At 36.6% G+C, this 19,644-nt stretch overlaps 1 protein-coding gene across 2 annotated transcripts in view; it reads right to left on the bottom strand.

The window, feature by feature from the left end:
- PDE3B (phosphodiesterase 3B) overlaps positions 1–19,644 on the bottom strand; it is a 215,513-nt gene that overhangs the window by 38,666 nt on the left and 157,203 nt on the right. The window contains exons 6-10 of one of the 2 annotated variants that reach the window (XM_050759408.1): positions 13,889–14,099; positions 13,057–13,130; positions 10,051–10,143; positions 1,352–1,500; positions 424–561 (exon numbers count right to left, since the gene is read on the bottom strand). In XM_050759408.1, the coding sequence (XP_050615365.1) occupies positions 424–561; positions 1,352–1,500; positions 10,051–10,143; positions 13,057–13,130; positions 13,889–14,099 (665 nt within the window). The remainder of the gene's footprint in view (positions 1–423; positions 562–1,351; positions 1,501–10,050; positions 10,144–13,056; positions 13,131–13,888; positions 14,100–19,644) is intronic. The other variant, XM_050759409.1, reaches the window with a different exon arrangement.

Here is a 19,644-nt window from a genome sequence, read left to right on the forward strand (position 1 = left end):
CGGTGGTAAAATCAAAGTATTTTCCCATAGTTCTAGCATGAAATGAACCATCTGACCTTGAGTAAAGTATAGGGAGGGTAGGTGGAAAAAATTAAGCTTAAATTTCAGTGGTTAGAACTAGACGATTTTTCATGTCCTTTTCAACCTCAACATTCAAGAAAATGTAAATCTTTATTATTTATTTAGCATAAATTAAATCCCATTAATATGGTCAAATAAACTACTTGTCATATATATAATAGTATGATCTACATCTTATATGTAATTGTTTTATGTATATATTTAATTTTTTCTGAAAAATAACTTAATGAACAATGTCAGTTGAACTAGTGCCTAAACCATTATATAATATTAGATTTTGCTTTTTATAAAGATTTAAGAAAATTTAATTTACAGTTAAAAAGTAGATATTTGAAAGCAAACCTGACTGAGAATCCTTCCTGATTTCTCTCCCATCTTTTCTACAAGTTCAAAAATTGGAAAATTCCAGTTGCTCATCTTCTCTATTAATGAGTCATACTCTTCTACTAAAATCAGGTCCAGTGATACTTCCTGTTCAATCTGTACATACAGAAAAACAACTTTATTGTATCTTTTATAAATACTGTGAAATATACATTAAAATGAGAACACTTAGGATTAAACATTAAAAAAAGTCTGTACTATTTTCTATAATGGTTATTCTTAAATATAGTCTTATCTGCCCTTCTAATTTCTCTTTCTAGAATGTTATCTTCAGACAAACACATAACTCCTGGGTGTAAGACTTATTAATCTTCTTATATTATTTTTATGAATAAAAGTATTATATTTCCAAATTACTATATAAATCCAAAGTCTATTATTTTCATTTTAGTAGTTACAGGTATCAAAGGGTAAGAGGAAAAAAAAAAAACATATCCTTATGTTGGCATTTATTATCAGGATAATTTTTCAAAAGAAATAGGTGTTTCTTTTTCCTAAAAGCCTAAATTTTGAAATTTAAGAACAAAACTATATTGCCATTACAAATACATTATTTTCATTGTTTTTAGTAACATGCACATATTCTCTATACCTTCACATATGCAAAAGAAAATATCAGAATAGAAAATAATGTACTTTATATAAAACTAAATAAAATATCTTCATTTAAAACTGAATGCAGTTTGTTGCTTTAGGATGATAGAATTAGAACAAGTTACTGTATTATTTGTAACCCAAGCAATATTTCAGTCATAGTCACTTATCCGTAAAACAATTTAAAAATACTATTACATTAAAAATCTTGTTCTGGGCAAAAGTAATAAAACCAGTACTAACAGTATTATATTTCACCTTAACATAATCATATTGAAAGTTTATCTTTTACATTTGTTTGCTGTTCATTCTGTGCCTCTTCTGTTAGCCAATTATCACCTTCCTGAAATAATTTTCTGCTGTCTTTCTTCTCTGTTTTCTCTTCTTGTTGAGTTTCCATAAGTTTGAATGATTCTTTTGAGAAAATGTTTTCTTCTTCACCTTTCAAAAAAATATATAGTAATAGATAGGAGTAAAATGTGCCCTATATGTACAGTTTTACATGAAAAATAATTGTTAAAAATATTTAGATAAAGTAAATCATAATGGAGTTCAATCTAAATTATTTCATGACACCATTAAGTTGTATCTTGCTGTGCTATTTTGCCTAGATAGCTTATGCTCAGGCAGCAAAGACATTTCCTGTATTGGACTCCCCTTTCATATCTACTCATGGATCCTAAGTGGATATTCTTTTTAAAAGTGAGAAAAAGAAAAAGTTCCTATCAATAGAAATTTTCTTACCAATTTGATGTAAACAATTTTCAACATCTCTGAGTTTTAGATATAAAAATTCTAAAATCATAATTACAAATCAGTAAGATTAAATCACATGTAAACCTTAAACCACAATATTATAAATTGTGAGTTGTATCTCTATCAATGTAATAATTTTTTTTTCTCAAATCACATGGAAAAGGACAGCAGTATTCACAGCTAAATAGTATTCATTCACATGTTAAAAAACATTCATATTCATTCTATTTGTAATACCTTAAACAGGGAAATTACTCAGAACCTATCGACAGTTGGTGGTATAGTTACACAATTGATCACTACAGAGCAAAAAGAATGAACTACAATACGAATGGTACTTAAAAATATAATGTTCAGTGAAGGAAGCCAGGCACAAAAGTACATACTCTGTGATTCTCTTTAAGAAAAGTTCAAAAGCGTATGAAAGACAAAAAGATCATTACCTTTGGGGCATATGATTGGAAGGGGTCATGATGGGTAATTTTGAGGTGTAGGTAATATTTTGTTTCTTTTTAAAAAAACAACTTTTATCTTAGGTTCAGGGGTACATGTGCAGGTTTGTTATATAGGTAAATTTGTGTCATGGAGTTTGTTGTACAGATTATTTCATCACCCAGGTACTAGGTCTAGTACCCAATTACTATTTTTTTCTGATTCTCTTCCTCCTCCCACCCTCCACCATCAGGTAGGACCCAGTATCTGTTGTTCTCCTCTTTATGTGCATGTGTTCTAGTCATTCAGCTCCCACTTATAAGTGACAGTACTTGGTTTTCTGTTCCTATGTTAGTTTGACTCCAGCTCCATCCATGCCTCTGCAAAAAAACATTACCTCAGTCTTTTTATAGCTGCATAGTATTCTATGATGTATATATACTACATCTTCTTCTTTGCCTTTTCTTTTAGAAAAACTACCATAATCATTTATTACTTGTTCTACTATGGACATATAAGATAGAGCCCAAACTATACAGTAAAATAGAATCTGGATTCAAGTCTGAATACTACTATAGAAATGAGCCCTAGCCTCACTACTTCACTAGCTGTGATTTTTTTCATTTTATTTATTTATTTTTTAAGTTTAGTGGTATAAGTGCAGGTTTGTTACATAGGTAAGCATGTAACAAGGGGGTTTGTTGTACAGGTTGTTTCATTACTCAGGTATTAAGCCTAGTACCCATTAGTTGTCTTCCTGATCCTCTCCCTCCTCTGAGAGGCCCCAGTGTGTGTTGCTCCCCTCTACGTGTCCATGTGTTCTCATCATTTAGCTCTCACTTATAAGTGAGAACATAACAATATTTGGTTTTCTGTTCCTGTGGCTAAGGATAATGGCCTCCAGTTCCATTCATGTCCCTGCAAAGGACACAATCTCTTTCTTTTTATGGCTGCATAGTATTCCATGGTGTATATGTACTATATTTTCTTTATCCACTCTATCACTGGTGGATATTTAGGTTGATTCCATGTCTTTTCTATTGTGAATAGTGCTGCAATATACATACGCATGCATGTGTCTTTATAACAGAATGACTTATATTCCTTTGGATATATACCCAGTAATGGGATCACTGGGTCGGATGGTATTTCTGTTTTTAGGTCTTTGAGGAATCACCACACTGCGTACCACAATGACTGAACTAATTTACACTCCCACCAACAGTCTACAAGTGTTTTTTTCTCCCCAACACTGCCAGCATCTGTTATTTTTTGCCTTTTTAATAGCAGCCATTCTGACTGGTGTTAGATGGTGTTTCATTGTGGTTTTGACTTGCATTTCGCTAACGATCAATGATGTTGAGCTGTTTTTCATATGACTGTTGGCCATATGTATGTCTTCTTTCGCAAATTGTCTGTTCATGTCCTTTGCCCACTTTTTATGTTTGTTTTTTCTTGTAAATTTAAGTTTCTTGTAGGTGCTGGATATTAGGCCTTTATCAGATGCATAGTTTACAAAAATTTTCTCCCTTTCTGTAGGTTGTCTGTTTATTCTATTGATAGTTTACTTTGCTGTACAAAAGCTCTTTAGTATAATTATATTCACATTTGTCAAGTTCTGTTTTTGTTATGATTGCTTTTGGCATCTTTGTCATGAAATCTTTGCCAGTATCTATATCCAGAATGGTATTGCCTCAGTTGTCTTTCAGAGTTTTTATAGTTTTGGGTTTTACATTTAAGTCTTTAAATGATCTTTAGTTGATTTTTGTATATGATGTAAGGAAGGGATCCAGTTTTAATCTTCTACATATGGCTAGCCAGTTATCCCACCACCATTTATTGAATAGGCAGTCCTTTCCCCATTGCTTGTTTTTGTCAGCTTTGTCAAAGATCAAATGGTTGTAGGCATGCGCCCTTATTTCTGGGCTCTCTATTCTGTCCCATTGGTCTATGTGTCTGTTTCTGTACCAGTACCATGTTATTTTGTTACTGTAGTTCTGTAGTATACTTTGAAATCAGGTAATATGATGCCTCCAGCTTTGTTCTTTTTGCTTAGCATTGCCTTGGCTACTCAGGCTCTTTTTTGGTTCCATATGAATTTTAAAATAGCTTTTTCTGTTTTGTGATGAATTTCACTGGTAGTTTGTTAGGAATAACACTGAATCTATAAATTGCTTTGAGCAGTATGACCATTTTAATGATATTGATTCTTCCTATCCATGAGCACGGAATGTTTTTCCATTTGTTTGTGTCATCTCTGCTTTATTTGGGCAGTGTTTTGTAATTCTCATTGTAGAGGTCTTTAATCTCCCTGATTAGCTGTATTCCTAGGTATTTTATTATGTTTTTTTGTGGCAATTGTAAATGGGATTGTGTTCCTGGTTTGGCTCTTGGTTTGGCTGTGTTAGTGTATAGGAATGCTAGTTATTCCTGTTCATTGATTTTGTATCCTGAAACTCTGCTGAAGTTACTTATTACCTTAAGCAGCCTTTGGGCCAAGACTATGGGGTTTTCTAGATATAGAATCATGTCTGCAAACAGGGATAGTTTGACCTCCTCTCTTCCTATTTGGGTGCCCTTTATTTCTTTCTCTTGCCTGATTTCTGTGGTCAAGACTTCCAAGACTATGTGAATAGGAGTGGTGAGAGAGGGCATCCTTGTCTTGTGCCCATTTTCAAGGGGAATGCTTCCAGTTTTTGCCCTTTCAGTATGATGCTGGGCTGTGGGTTTCTCCTAGATGGTTCTTATTATTTTGAGGTATATTCCTGTAATACCTAGTTTATTGAGTTTTTAACATGAAGGGATGTTGAATTTTATCAAAAGCCTTTTTCTGCATCTATTGAGATAATCATGTGATTTTTGTCTTTAGTTCTGTTTATGTGATGAATCACATTGACTGATTTGAATATGTTGAACTGACCTTGCATCCCAGGGATGATCATAGTGGATTAGCTTTTAGATGTGCTGCTGGATTTGGTTTGCAAGTATTTTGTTGAGGATTTTTGCATCAATTTTCATCAAGGATATTGGCCTGAGGTTTTGTTTTTTTCTTGTGTCTCTGCTACATTTTGGTATCAGAATGATGCTGGCCTCATAGAATGGGTTGGGGAGGAGTCCTTCCTCCTCATTTTTTTGTAATACTTTCAGTCCTTCCTCTTCAGTTTTTTGTATCACTACTTTCAGTATAAATAATACCAGCTCTTCTCTGTACATCTGGTAGGATTTGGCTGTGAATCCATCTGGTCCTGGCCTTTTTTTTTTTTTTTTTTTTTTTTTTTTTTGCGGGGGGGTTGGTGGGCTATTTATTACAGATTCCGTATTGGTCTATTCAGGGAATCCATGTCTTCCTGGTTCAGTCTTGGGAGGGGTTATGCATACAGGAATTTATCCATCTCTTCTAGGTTTTCTAGTCTGTGTGTAAAGAGGTGTTCATAGTAGTCTCTGATGGTTGTATTTCTGTGGGGTCAGTGGCACCACCCCCTTTGTCATTTCTAATTGTGTTTATTTGGATCTTCTCTCTTTTCTTCTGTATTTGTCTAGTTAGCAGTCTATTTATCTTACTAATTTTTTCAAAAAATCAACTCCTGGTTTCATTCATCTTTTGGATGGTGTTTTTGTGTCTCAATCACTTTCAGTTCAGCTCTGATTTTGGCTATTTCTTGTTTTCTGTCAGCCTTGGGGTTGGTTTGCTCTCTCTTCTCTAGTTATTTTAGTGGTGATATCAGGTTATTAATTTGGGATATCTCTAACTTTTTGATATGGGTGTTTAGTGCTATAAATTTCCTTCTTAACACTGCCTTAGCTGTGTCCCAGAGATTTTGTAGGTTGTATCTTTGTTCTCATTCATATTAAAAACCTTCTTGATTTCTGCCTTAATTTCATTATTTGCCCAAAAGTCATTCAGGAGCAGGTTGTCTAATTTCCATGTAATTGCATGGTTTTGATTGATTTTTTTTAGTCTTGATTTCTATCTTTATTGCACTGTGGTCCAGGAGTATGTTTGGCATGACTTCAGTTCTTTTACATTTGCTGAGGATTGTCTGATTGATTTTAGAACATGTACCATGTGGTAATGAGAAAAATGTACATTCTGTTGTTTTTGGGTGGAGAGTTCTGTAGAGGTCTATCAGATCCATTTGGTCCCATATTGAGTTCAGGTACTGAATATCTTTGTTAATTTTCTGCCTCAGTGATCTAATACTGCCCAGTGGAGTGTTGAAGTCTCCCACTATTATTGTGTACTGAATATCTTTGTTAATTTTTCTGCCTCAGTAATCTAATACTGCCCAGTGGAGTGTTGAAGTCTCCCACTATTATTGTGTGGGAGTCTAAGACTCTTTGTAGATCTCAAAGAACTTGCTTTGTAAATCTGGGTACTCCTGTGTTCGGTGAATATATATTTAGAATAGTTAGGTCTGATTGAATTGAACCCTTTACCATTATGTAATGCCTTTCTTTGCCTTTTTTGATCTTTGTTGGTTTAAAGCCTGTTTTGTCTGAAATTAGGATTGCAACCTCTGCTTTTTTCCTGATTTCCAATTGCTTGGTAGATTTTCCTCCATCCCTTTAATTTGAGCTTACAGGTGTCACAGCCTGTGAAATGTGAAACTGTCTCTTGAAGACAGCATATCATTGGGTCTTGCTTTTTTTTTTTTTTATTCCAGTTTGCCACTCTATGCCTTTTAAATGGGGCATTTAGCCCATTTACACTCAAGGTTAGTATTGATATGTGTGGATCTGTTCCTGTCATTGTGCTGTTACCTGGTTATTAAGCCAGCTTGTGTGGTAGCTTTACATCATTGGGTCTGTGTACTTAACTGTATTTTTTTGTATTACCTGGTAATGGTTATTCCTTTCATATTTAGTGCTCTTTTCAAGATCTCTTGTAAGTGGGTCTGGTAGTAACAAACAGTAGTAACAAACTTCCTCAGCATTTGCTTATCTGAAAAGGATCTTATTTCTCCTTCATTGAGGAAGCCTAGTTTGGCTGTATATGAAATTCTTGAAGTTTTTTTTTTTAAAGAATGTTGAATATAGGAACCCAAGCTCTTCTGGCTTGTAGGGGTTTCTGCTGAGATGTCCACTGTTAGCCTGACTGGGTTCCCTTCTCTCTAGCTGCCTTTAACATTCTTTCCTTGATTTCAAACTTGGATAATCTGATGATTATGCATCTTGGGGATGATCTTCTTGAGTAGAATCTTGCAGGAGTTCTCTATATTTCCTGAGTTTGGGTGTTGGCTTCTCTAGCAAGGTTGGGGAAGTTTTCATAGATAATATCCTGAAATGTGTTTTCCAAGTTGTTTGCTTTCTCCTGTCAGGGATGTCAATGATGTGTAGATTTGGCCTCTTTACATAATCCCGTATTTCTAGAGGTTTTGCTCATTCCTTTTCATTCTTTTTAAAATAACTTTTGTCTTACTTTCTTATTTCAGAGAGCCAGTCTTCAAGTTCCAAGATTTTTTCTTCAGCTTGGTCTCTTCTGCTATACTTGCAATTGCATCATAAAATTCCTGTAGTGTGTTTTCAGCTCTATCAGATCAGTTAGGTTCCTTTTCATACTGGCTATTTCATCTGTCAGCTCCTATATCATTTTATTGTGATTCTTAGTTTTCTTGAATTGGGTTTTGCCATTCTCCTGATCTTGATTATCTTTGTTCCTATCCATATTCGGAATTCTATTTCTGTCATTTCAGCCAGCTCAGCCTGGTTAAGAACTAGTGTGGTTGTCTGAAGGTCATAAAACACTGACCATTTAGGTTGCTGGAGTTCTTGCATTGGTTCTTTCTTATCTCTGCATGTGGCTGTTCCTTTAACAGCTGGGCTGCCTCTGATTGATGTGGTCAGACAGGGACAGCATGTTTGTGCTAGAGTCCCATGTTGAGAGGAGAAGTGAGGACCGGGACCTGTATGGAGAACAGTCCAGCCACTTTTCTGTGAGGTAGGTACTCTGTGCTGGGCTCTGGACCGGCTAGCCTCTGGTCCCCAAAGACTCTCTAAAGCCTGAAGACAGCAAAGCCTAGGGCTGTGAGACAGCAAAGATGGCAACCTGCCCAACCCACTGGGAGCTCTGTCTCAGGGAGTTACAGAGCTGCTACTGGCTTGATAGCCTGGAGGTGACGGTAGCTGAAGAACCAGGCCAGGAGGACCTGCCTAGTGAAGATATATGAGATTGGAAACCCATGTAACAAACAGTCTAGTCACTTTTCTGTAGGGCTGCTGCAGTATGCTGGGGGTACACTCCAGTCCCTAGTCACCTTGGTTTATCTAGCACCTGAAGGTATCAACAGTGAAGGATGTAAAACAGCAAAGATGGCAGTCCCCCTCTCCCTCTGGGAGCTCCATCCCGGGGAGGTTTGAAACTGCTGCTGGCCAGAAAACACCGGCAGAGATGGCTGGACACCCCAGTTGGGAGGTCCCACACAGTGAGGAGGAACAGGATTGAGGACCTGTGTGAAAAAGCAGTCTGGCCACTTTTTTGTAGAGCAGTTGGGCTGTGTTGGGGGTCTGCTGCAGCCCCCAGTCACTTTGGACTCTCCAAATCCCAAAGGCAACAATGGTTAAGGCTGAAAAACAGCAAAGATGGCAGCTTGCCCCTCCCTCTGGGAACTCCGTCCCAGCAAAGTTTGATACTATTGCTGGCCAGAAAACACTGGCAGGGGTGGTTGTAGACCTTGGTCACAAGATTCTGCCCAGTGAAAAGGAACGAGATCTGGGACCCATGTGAAAAAGCAGTCTAGCTGCTTTCCCATAGAGCTGTGGGGAAAGACAGCTCCAGACCCTAGTCACCTTGGACTTCCTAGAGCCAGAAGGCAACAATGGCAAAGGCTGTGAAACAGCCTGTCCCTTCCCCTGGCAGCACCATCCCCCGGAGGCTCAGAACCACTGCCAGCTGAATAACAGTGGCAAGAGTGGCTGGTTACCTTGGTTGGGAGGTCCTGCCCAGTGAGAAGAAGAGGCGTCAGGGACCCACATAAAAAAGCAAGCTGGCTGCTTTTTTGTAGGGTGGTTACACTGAAGGCAACAATGGCTAAGGCTACAAAACAGCAAAGATGGTAGCCTACCCCTCCCTCTGGGAGTTCCATCAACACATCAACACTGCTACCAGTGGCTGGCTGGAGTTCCAAGTCAGTGGTCTTATCCTGTAAGATGCTGTGGACATGGGACCTGCAGGCCATTGCTGCTCAGTCCCCTGAATTCAGCTGCTTCTTAGGGGTCCGTATGGGGGTCTAAACCCCTGCTTTGCCGAGTTGCAGTTGCTTTTGCCTAGAAGCCCAAGTATCTATAGCTCCTGGGGCTCCGCATGTGGCTGAGCAGCTACTCTGCCAAGATGCCACAGAGCTCTGCATATCCGACTGAAGACCCTGGTGCAGTGGGTTTATGAGCGGGGGTTTCCTGACCCAAGGGTTGCAGAGATCTACGGGAGAAGCATGGGTCCCCAGGGTTGCTCATTCAGTCATTCTTCCCTAGGCGAGGGAGGCTCCCCTGGCTCCATGTCACTCCCAGGCGGGCAGTCATCTGCCTTGCTTTTCTACATTCTCTGTGGGTTGTTTTCTTGATGAATCCCAATGTGTGTACATGGATGTTTCAGTTGAAGGTGCTGTACGTACTCACCCCTTCTATTTCTCTCCATGAGAGCAGTGCACACTAGCTGCTTCTAGTTGGCCATTTTGGCCAGCCTCTTATTTTGTTTCTGGATCTGGGTACTGATTATATGATAATTACAAGCTATAAACTCAATATGTAGAGTTTTGTTTGTTTGTTTGTTTGTAAAAAGAGATCTCGGCCAGGCACAACAGCTCCTACCTATAATCCTAGTGCTTTGGGAAGCCAAGGCAGGACGATCACTTGAAGCCAAAAGTTTGGGACTAGTCTGGGCAACACAGCGAGTTCTCATCTCTACAAAAAAAAATTTTTTTAATTAGCCAGGCATGGTGGCCTATGCCTGTAGTCCCAACTACTCAGAAGACTGAGGAGGGAGGACTGCTTGAGCTCAGGAGTTGGAAGCTGCAGTGAACCATGATTGTGCCACCATACTCTCTAGCCTGGGTGACAGAGTAAGACCCTGTCTCAAAAAAAAAAACAAATAAAAGAATTCTTAAGAGTACTCATTGGAGTTGAGTTTCAGAAAACTAGGTTCAAACCCTGATTTTTGTACTTAATAATGGCAAGCTTTCTCCCCTGTAAAATTTGGATAATACCTACCTTACAAGATGTTATACATAATAGGTGACTAATAAATGTTAGTGTAATCTCAACCTAATACAATGAATATACCAATCATTAATTGATTAGATGATGATCTGGAAGTTTTACTGTTTAGAAAATATTATTTTTTCCAAATGAAAAACATTTAATTTAAAAAATTAAATTTAGACTATTCAAGTATTTATGGTAAGTTAAGGCAGTAACTACAATGATATTCTAAAATAGCAGTTAATCTAAAAATTGCTGGCACTTGAGGTATATTACATAATTTGCTTTTTAATGATATGAATTCCTAATGACTATTATCTTACAAATAACAATAAAAACAGGTGAGATAAATGTAGCATTTCTTTTCTAAAGATGTCTGCAACACTATCTCTTGTCCCAAACACTTTTCTGAAATGTATTCTTATCATTCCTCTATCAAGACAGAGCATTTGTTTACCAACCCTCTGGAATCTCAACAGGCCTCATGACTGCTCTGATTAACAGAATATGGCAGAAGTGACACTCTGTTCTGAGTTGAGTCATTAACTGGACTGGCAGTTTCCACTTCCTACTCTCTTGGAATGCCACCAACAAACTGGGAGAAGCCCATGGAAGGGTCATATTTAGATGGACTGGTCAATAGCCAACAGGCACATGAGTAATCCATCTTGGAAATTCTGCCCAACCAATCCTTCAGATAACTGCTTCCCCAACCAATATCTGACTGCAATCTCATGAAAGTCCTCAGGTGACAATCTCCCAGTTGAGGCTAGTCCACCCAAAGAAATATGACACTTAATAAATTATTGTTCTTTTTAAAAACTTTATTGAGTATAAATTACATACCATTAAAATCTACCTATTGTAAAATGCCTTAGTTCAGGCTGCTATAACTGGATATTATAGACTGAGTGGCTTATAAAAAAATAGGAATTTATTTCTCACAGTTAGGGAAGCTGAACGTCTGAGATCAGGGTGCCAGCCTGGCCAAGTTCCAGTGAGGGCCCTCTTCCAGGTTGCAGACTACTGGTTTCACATTGTATCCTCACGGTGGGAAAGAAGGCTAGAGAGTTTTCTGGGGTTCATTTACAAGGGATCCCTTTTACAAGGGAACTAATCCCATTCATGAGGGATCCACCTTCATGACCTAATTACCTCCCAAAGGCCTCACCTCCCAATACCAGCATATTGGGGTATAGGATTTCAACACATAAATTTTTGGAGGAACACAAACATTCAGCCCATAAGTGTACAATTCAACAATTTTAGTATATTTGCAGTTATCAGCAATCATTACAATCCAATTTTAGAACATCCTCAACACGCCCCCCAAAATGTTCCTTCATGCCTATTTATAGTTAATCCCTATTCTCACTTTACGCCACAACTGTTCTGATTATTGTCTCTATAAATTTGTCTTTTAAGAATTTCATATAAATGTAATCATACAATGTATGATCTTTTGAGCCTGGCTTCTTTCACTTAGAATAATGTTTTGAAGTTCATCTATGTTGCAGCATGTATCAGAAGTTTATTCCTTTAATTGCTGAACTGAATCATTCCATTGTAATGATATACCAAAAAAAAAAAAAAAAAAAAAAATGAGTTGGGAAGTGTTCCCTCCTCTTCTATTTTTTGGAAGAGTTTGTGAAGAATTAGTCTTTTTATTTTATTTTATTTTTTAACAATCCTTTAAAATGCAAAAAACAAAAAACTATTAAATTGCACACTTTAAAAAGGTAAATTTTATGGTATGTAAACAGATTGAGAAGAGCCTACAATCCCTGAAAACGCTTATCTATTTTTGGTTTAACTTTTTTCTTAGGGTACAACACTTTAGAGTTTATCAAGTTATCCATACCATGGCAAGCCTTCAACTCTAGTCTCTGTCTTCCTAGTCCCATGAAGCTACTAATAAAATTGCTCATCCTATTAGTCACTGGTCTCTGTGGAACTGGAATATACTCTTTTGATAGCCCCAAACTCCAGGCTCACTTTCTTGGAGTTCTATCTTCCAACAGATCTTGTATGGGTGATTCACAGGATCTTTTTAGTTCTTCAATGGCTTCAAGTAGATTAAAAAAAAATAATAATTCGTCCACATTTTCTAGTTGCCCTCAGGGGAAATGTTGGTCTGAATTACTTAGTTAACTACTACTGGTAGTTTGAGTCATCAATTTTTAAGGTTATAAAACAACTATAATTTCATCAACAACAACATTTCTTGTTTGAGGATATAAAATATTTCAGAATGATATAATTAACCACACTTTAAAACAACTCCTCTTTATGCCATAAAAAATTTATACCTTTTGGGTTTAGATTGTGCAGTACAAATTTCAATGTTAATACAAATAATTTCACTATTTATAAACAACAGATATAACATAAGAAGACTACATTCATTTGTACAGGACATTTTTATTCTTTGAATTACTTTCATCATCTATTATTTATAATTTGTTCTAAATAAATCCTGTGTGAAGTGGGTAAAAAAGAATAATCTTCATTTTAAAGATGGATAAACTGAAGTTAAACTCATTCATTTTCCCATTCTAAAAACCACCGTAAGAAATTTATCTTAAACTCAAATACATATGACTTTTGTAATCTCACCTGATTTTCCACTGCAGCAATCTGTACTGTCTGATTCAGATGTTGAAACATATTTCAGTATTTGATGTCCACAGCTTATAGAATAAAATAGATAAATATATATGGTAAATGAGGTAAAAGTTTTTTACCTGAACACAATTAGAAAATCTGTTTAATTTTTAACCAAGATCCCAACTGCAACACATCCTAATATTCCAATCTCTATAAAGTTAAAAGGCTTTAACCTAGAAAGTATCTATGTGTCCTTGAAGGAAACAAAATATTTTTGAAAAGTCAACACTGGATCTGAGGTAAACTTCTACTATTAGTAAAGCAGAAATAAGATCAAACACCATATGAACTGGGTACTATCAATAGGTACTAAAGCAGTGTATACTAAAATAATTTAATATTAAGATCTTAGGATGGGTAGAATACCATTACATTTTACCTCAAATGGAGACCATTTAATTTAAAAAATTAATAACCACTAAAATAAGAAGACATTTATTTAGAATAAAAACTACTACATAAATAAGGAAAAGAATATAGGCTGAATCCATCATCTAGTTATAACAAAGAACTAGAAAACCGGTAATACTTTATTAAAATACAGTAAAGTCCTCAATATCATTGATAAGTTTTTGAAAACTGACATTTTAAGAACTGACATTTTAAGTGAAACAACTTATAGCACATCTTCAAATAATGGCATTTCATTATAACACCGAAAAAAATATGGTCATTTATAAATGCTTAAAAGCTGGAGTTTCCAAGAACCTATCCAAAATGTTGAGGACTTAACTGTAATCAACATTTTGAAAAAGAAATAATAAACAGTTGGGAAACTTACTTGTTACACAGATTGCTATCAGAATTTCTAAGATGCTGATAAAAATCTGGTGTATTAGGTGCATTGCCCAGAGATCTCTGTAAAATAATGCTTGGCTTATTAAGAAAATCAGCAGTATCAGGAAATTCTATGGGTGATCGATTAGTTAGAGAGCCAGCAGCCATTGGTCCATAGTTGGAAGAATTCACAGGACTCAGACTGGATAAAACACCTTAAAAAATTAAAAGAAAGGAGACAGATAAATAAGAATGTATTTATGTGTATATGTTTATTAAATATATTTGTGTCTTTATGGATTTTTTCCTTATTTAAAAAAGCAAATTATTTACAATTAAATGATAAATTCCTACATGGGGCCTCAAGATATTCTAGAAACTTAAGCAATATTTGCCATATTTGTCATGATCAATGGCTGCTGGGTAAACACCCCTTGTTGGGTAAATATCTACATTTATAATAGGTAAATGTGAACGGTATGACTAAAACATACATACTGTATGGCAGAAATTTTCCTAATTCCTATTGGTCTTTAACTTTCACCTATGTGTCCCTATCAGACTGATAATCCACATGAGCAAAGCATCTCTACCAAAGTTTATTGAATTATTTTCAATTCAATAAAATTAAATTTTATTTAAATTCTCTTTTTTGTGTGTGAGATGGGGTCTCATTCCATTGCCCAGGCTGGAGTGCAGTGGCACAATCATGGCTCACTGCAGACTCAACCTCCTGGGTTCAATTGATCCTCTGGTCTTGGAGACTACGGGCACAAGCCACTGTACCCAGCTAATTTTTGTATTTTTTTGTAGAGACAGGGTTTCACGATGTTGCTCAGGCTGGTCTCAAACTCCTGGGCTCAAGTGATCCCCCTGCCTCAGACTCCCAAAATGCTGGGATTACAGGCTTAAGCCACTGCATCTGGCCAAAGAACTAAAATTCTTAATAGCATTAAGCAAGTTGAGAACAACATCATATGCTAACGCAATGTCAGATCGCTTTAAAAATTACATGAAAATATTTCCAGCTGATTCATTCATTCAACAAATATTTAGAGCTTACTATATGCTGGAAAATACACTGGGTTTCACAATGGAGAAAAAGATGCCATCCCTGAAACTCAATGAAGCTAGCACATAGTGAAGAATACAAACAAGTGCTAAGTGCTTAATAAGGGAATAAAACAGTGTGCTTCAGCAACACATAAGATGAGTCTATAATTCTGTCTATTTATTCCAGAAACCTTTGCTGAGTGCCTCAAACTAAAGCAGTATGGATATATCTGGAAAGAGGCAGGCAGATTTATAACCTTATTTGAAAATAAAGACCCAAGTAAAGTCTCATTCAGAAAGGAAAACAAGTAACAGTCATTAAGGAGCTACAATATTTTCAGGCATACTAGTAAACTTATAGATGTGTGCGCTGGTGTCAACTTGGTTATGGTGCTCAGTTGTTTATTTAAACACTAGTATAGATGTTGTCATGAAGATATTTTTCAGATGTGATTAACATTTAAATCGATAAATTTTGAGTAAAGCAGATTAACTTCTATAACATGGGTGGACCTCATCCAATTAGCTTAGAGCCTTACAAGAAAAGATTGAGGTCTCACAAAGAGGAAAAAATTTTGTCTCAGGTTCAAGACTGCAACATTAACCCCTGCTGGAATTTCCAGCCTGCCAGACTGTCCTGAAAATTTCCTACTTGCCTGCCTTGCAAGCCCTCACAGTTGTGTGAGCTAATCCCTTAAAACAAACTTTCTCTCTTTCTCTGCATATGTGTGTGTGTATAAATATAATGTTCTTTATTTTTTGCCAATCTGATGGTAAATAAAAGAGCACTGTACCCTCACTTTTTAATTTCCTCATTACTAATAAGGTTAAACACATTTCATGTTTATATGCCATTTGTATAGTTTTCTGCTGAAATGCTCGTTCAAGTCTTTTGCCAATTTTTCCATTGGCTTGTGGTGATGGACACACTCTAAGGTAGTCCCATTAACCCTTGCTCCCTGGTGTTCATGTCTTTGTGTAGAAAACATCTGTGACTAGCTTCTTATCAAAAGAAAGATGACAGGATGTCACCCCTATGATTATGTTTCATTATGGATTCCATCTTGCTAGAGACTCACTCTAGAGATTCTCCTTGCTAACTCCATGAAGTGAGCAGCCATAGTGAGGAAGACCATGTGACAAAAAACTATGGGCAGCCTCTACAAACTGTGGGTGGCCTCCAGCCAACAGCTATCAAGAACCCAGAGCCATCAAGAATCCACAACCAACGGAAATGAATTCTGAGGACAACCTGAATGAGCCTGGCAGTCGATTCATTCTCAGCTGATTCTTCAGATGAGAACAAGGAAGAGCCAACATCTAGTTTCGAGACTTACGACGCCTTAAGCAGAGGACTCAGTTGTGTGTGGACTCTTGCACAAAAACTGCTATATTTGTTGTAATCTGATATGCAGCAACAGAAAATGAATAGTTGTCCATAATTCTTCCACTGACAAAGTTCTTTATACAGCTGAATTCTAGTTCCTTCTCAGATGTTATTACTATTTTCAAATCTTTTTATGACTTTTTTTTTTGATGGAGTCTCACTCTATCGCCCAGGCCAGAGTGCTGTGGTACACTCTCAGCTCACTGCAGCCTCTGTCTCCTGGGTTCAAGCAGTTCTCTTGCCTCACCCTACCAAATAGCTGGGATTACAGGTGCCCGCCACTACACCTGGCTGGCTAATTTTTTTTTTTTTTTGAGACGGAGTCTCGCTCAGTTGCCCAGGCTAGAGTGCAGTGGCGAGATCTCGGCTCACTGCAAGCTCTGCCTCCCAGGTTCATGCCATTCTCCTGCCTCAACCTACTGAGTAGCTGGGACTACAGGCGCCCGCCACCATGCCCGGCTAATTTTTTTGCATTTTTAGTAGAGATGGGGGTCTCACCATGTTGACCAGGCTGGTCTTGAACTCCTGACCTCAAATGATCCACCAGCCTTGGCCTTCCAAAGTGCTGGGATTACAGGTGTGAGCCACCACACCTGGCCTTTATATGACTTTTTAATAAAGAGGTTATTAATTTTCATGTAGTCAGATTTATTCATCTAATCCCATATGGTAAGTATTTTTATGTCTTGTTACGGAAATTTTTCCCTAAAATCATGGAGTGTAGCAGCACTGCATATTTTTTATTAAATTTATCTCTAGGTAATTGATGGCTTTTGATGCTGAGGTAAATGGTGTTCTAAATTTCATTTTCAACCACTTTCTGATAGTATAGAGTAATACAATTAATTTTTCTGTACAATTAAAATATTGCAAAATTTACTTAATTCTATATTTTTAGAGCCTTCTAGATTTTCTATATATACAAAACAGCAATCTGCAAATAAAGAAAAGGGTTTATATCTTCCTTTCCAGTATTTATTCTGTTTCTTTATCTTGTCTTCATGCATTGTCTAGAAATTACAGGATAATGTTGGAGACAAGTGTTTACAGTGAACATCTTTATCTTGTTTCCAAAGTCAGGAGAAAAATGCTCAGTATTTCATTATGTATTATGTTTGAAAAACATTTTTGATAGATACTTTATCAGATTAAAAATGTTCCCTCTATCCCCAATTTGCTTAAAATTTTTTATTGTAATTATCAAATTTATCAAATGAACATACATGAAAAGCTTTCTCTGTACCAATTAAGATGACCATATGATTATTCTCTTTTATTCTATTAATGCAGTGAATTTTCAAAGGTTAAACAGACTTTATATTCCTGTAATAATACTTCCTAACATGGACATTATGGTATTAACATTTTAATATATTACTCAATTATATGTGTAACTTTTTGTTTAGGATTTTTGTATCTATATTCACAAGAGATGTAGGCTTCTAATTTTCTTGTAATATCCTTGTCAGGTTTCGATATTAGGGTTATGCTGGCCTTATAAAAATTTGGTGTTTCCTCTTTCCCTTTTCAGTGAAAGAGATGTGTAAGATTGGCTGTGGTAAGCAGAATAATCACCCCCAAAGACGTCCATATCCTAAACCACAGAACCTATATGTTAGATTGCATGGCAAAGGGATATTTAAATTGCAAATGGATTTAAGGTTGCTGATCAGTTAACCTTGAGATGGGGAGATTATCCTGGATTATCTAGTTGCGCTCAATGTAATGACAAGGGTTCTTGTCATTATAAGAGTCACACACGGCTGAGTCCTATGCCTAAGTAAAAGAGAGAGTCAGACATAAAAAAGCCAGAGAGATGGCAGCATCAGGATTCAGACTGACATTGCTGGCAATGAAGATGGAGTAATGGGGTCATGGGCCAGGAATGCAGGCAGGCAAGCTCTAGGAAGGCCTCTGGAAACTGGAAAATGCAAAGAAAATGGATTATCCCAGAAGAAACACAGCCCTGCTGACACTTTGCTTTGGGCCCAATGAGATCAATTTCAAACATCGACCTCCAGAATTACAAGAATAAATTTGTGTTACTTAAGTCACTAAGCATATGGTAATTTGATACAGTAATGTCTTTGTCCATTTGGATTGCTATAACAGAATACCATAGACTAGGTATTTTATAAATAAGAGAAATTTATTTCTCACAGTTCTGGAGGCTGGAAAGTGCAAGATCACGGCACTGGCAGATGTGGTGTCTGATCATGGCCCACTTCCTGTTTCACTGATGGCCATGTCCTCACATGGTGGAAGGGATTAGAGAGCTCTTTGAGGTCTCTTTTATAAGGCACTCATCCCATTCACAAAGAGTTCACTCACATGACCTAATCAACTTCCAAAGGCTCCAGCTCCAAATACCATCACATTGAAGATTAGGTTTCAACATATGAATTGGGGTGTAAGTGAGGGGATATGAATATTCAGTTTACAGCAAGCAGCTATAGAAAACTAAGGCACTGGATATAATCTTTCATAACAATATTAAATATTGGGAAGAATTTACCAGTAAAGTCATTTGGAGCTACAATTTTATTTGTAGGAAGGTTTTTAACTACAGGTTGAATTTCGTTAGAAGATATATGACTCTTCAGACTTTTTATCATTTTTTGTATCAGTGTCATCTTTTTGTATCAGTGTCACGTTTTCTTCTTTCTTTTGGTTTACTTTGCTGTTAAACCTACAGCTTCTTAAAATGTAAGCTTAACTGATTTTTAATTTTTCTCTTTTTTTGCTATAAATTTCCCAACAAAGCACTGCTTTAGCTTCTTCCCACATTTTAATAAGTCCTATTTTCATTATTATTCAGCTCAAAATAATTTCTAATTTTCATTGTTTTTTCTTAACTCATAGGTTATTTATAATTTGAGGATTTTCTGCAGATCTATTGATAGATGTTTTTAAATCTAATTACACTGTGGTGACAGAACATGCTTATGTGTTTTTTAAACAGTTTTTTAGGATATCATACACATACCATAAAATTTACTATTTTAAATTGTACAATTCAGGGAATTTTAGAAATCCACAGAGTTGTGAAACTATCACCACTATCTAATTCTGGAATATTTCCATAAACTCAAAAAGAAACCCTATACCCATCAGCAGTCATTCCCTATTGCTGTCCCTCCTACCCATAGTCACAGGTGACCACTGTCTTAGTTCATTCAAGCTTCTATAAAAAATACTTTAGTCTGGGTAATTTGTAAACAACAGAAATTGGCTGTTCACAGTTTTGGAGGCTGGGAAGACCAAGACCAAGGTGCCAGCAGACTTGATGTCTGGTGAGGGCTCAGTTTCTGCCTCACAGA

This window comes from Macaca thibetana, chromosome 14 (assembly GCF_024542745.1).
Source record: "Macaca thibetana thibetana isolate TM-01 chromosome 14, ASM2454274v1, whole genome shotgun sequence".
NCBI lineage: Eukaryota > Metazoa > Chordata > Mammalia > Primates > Cercopithecidae > Macaca > Macaca thibetana.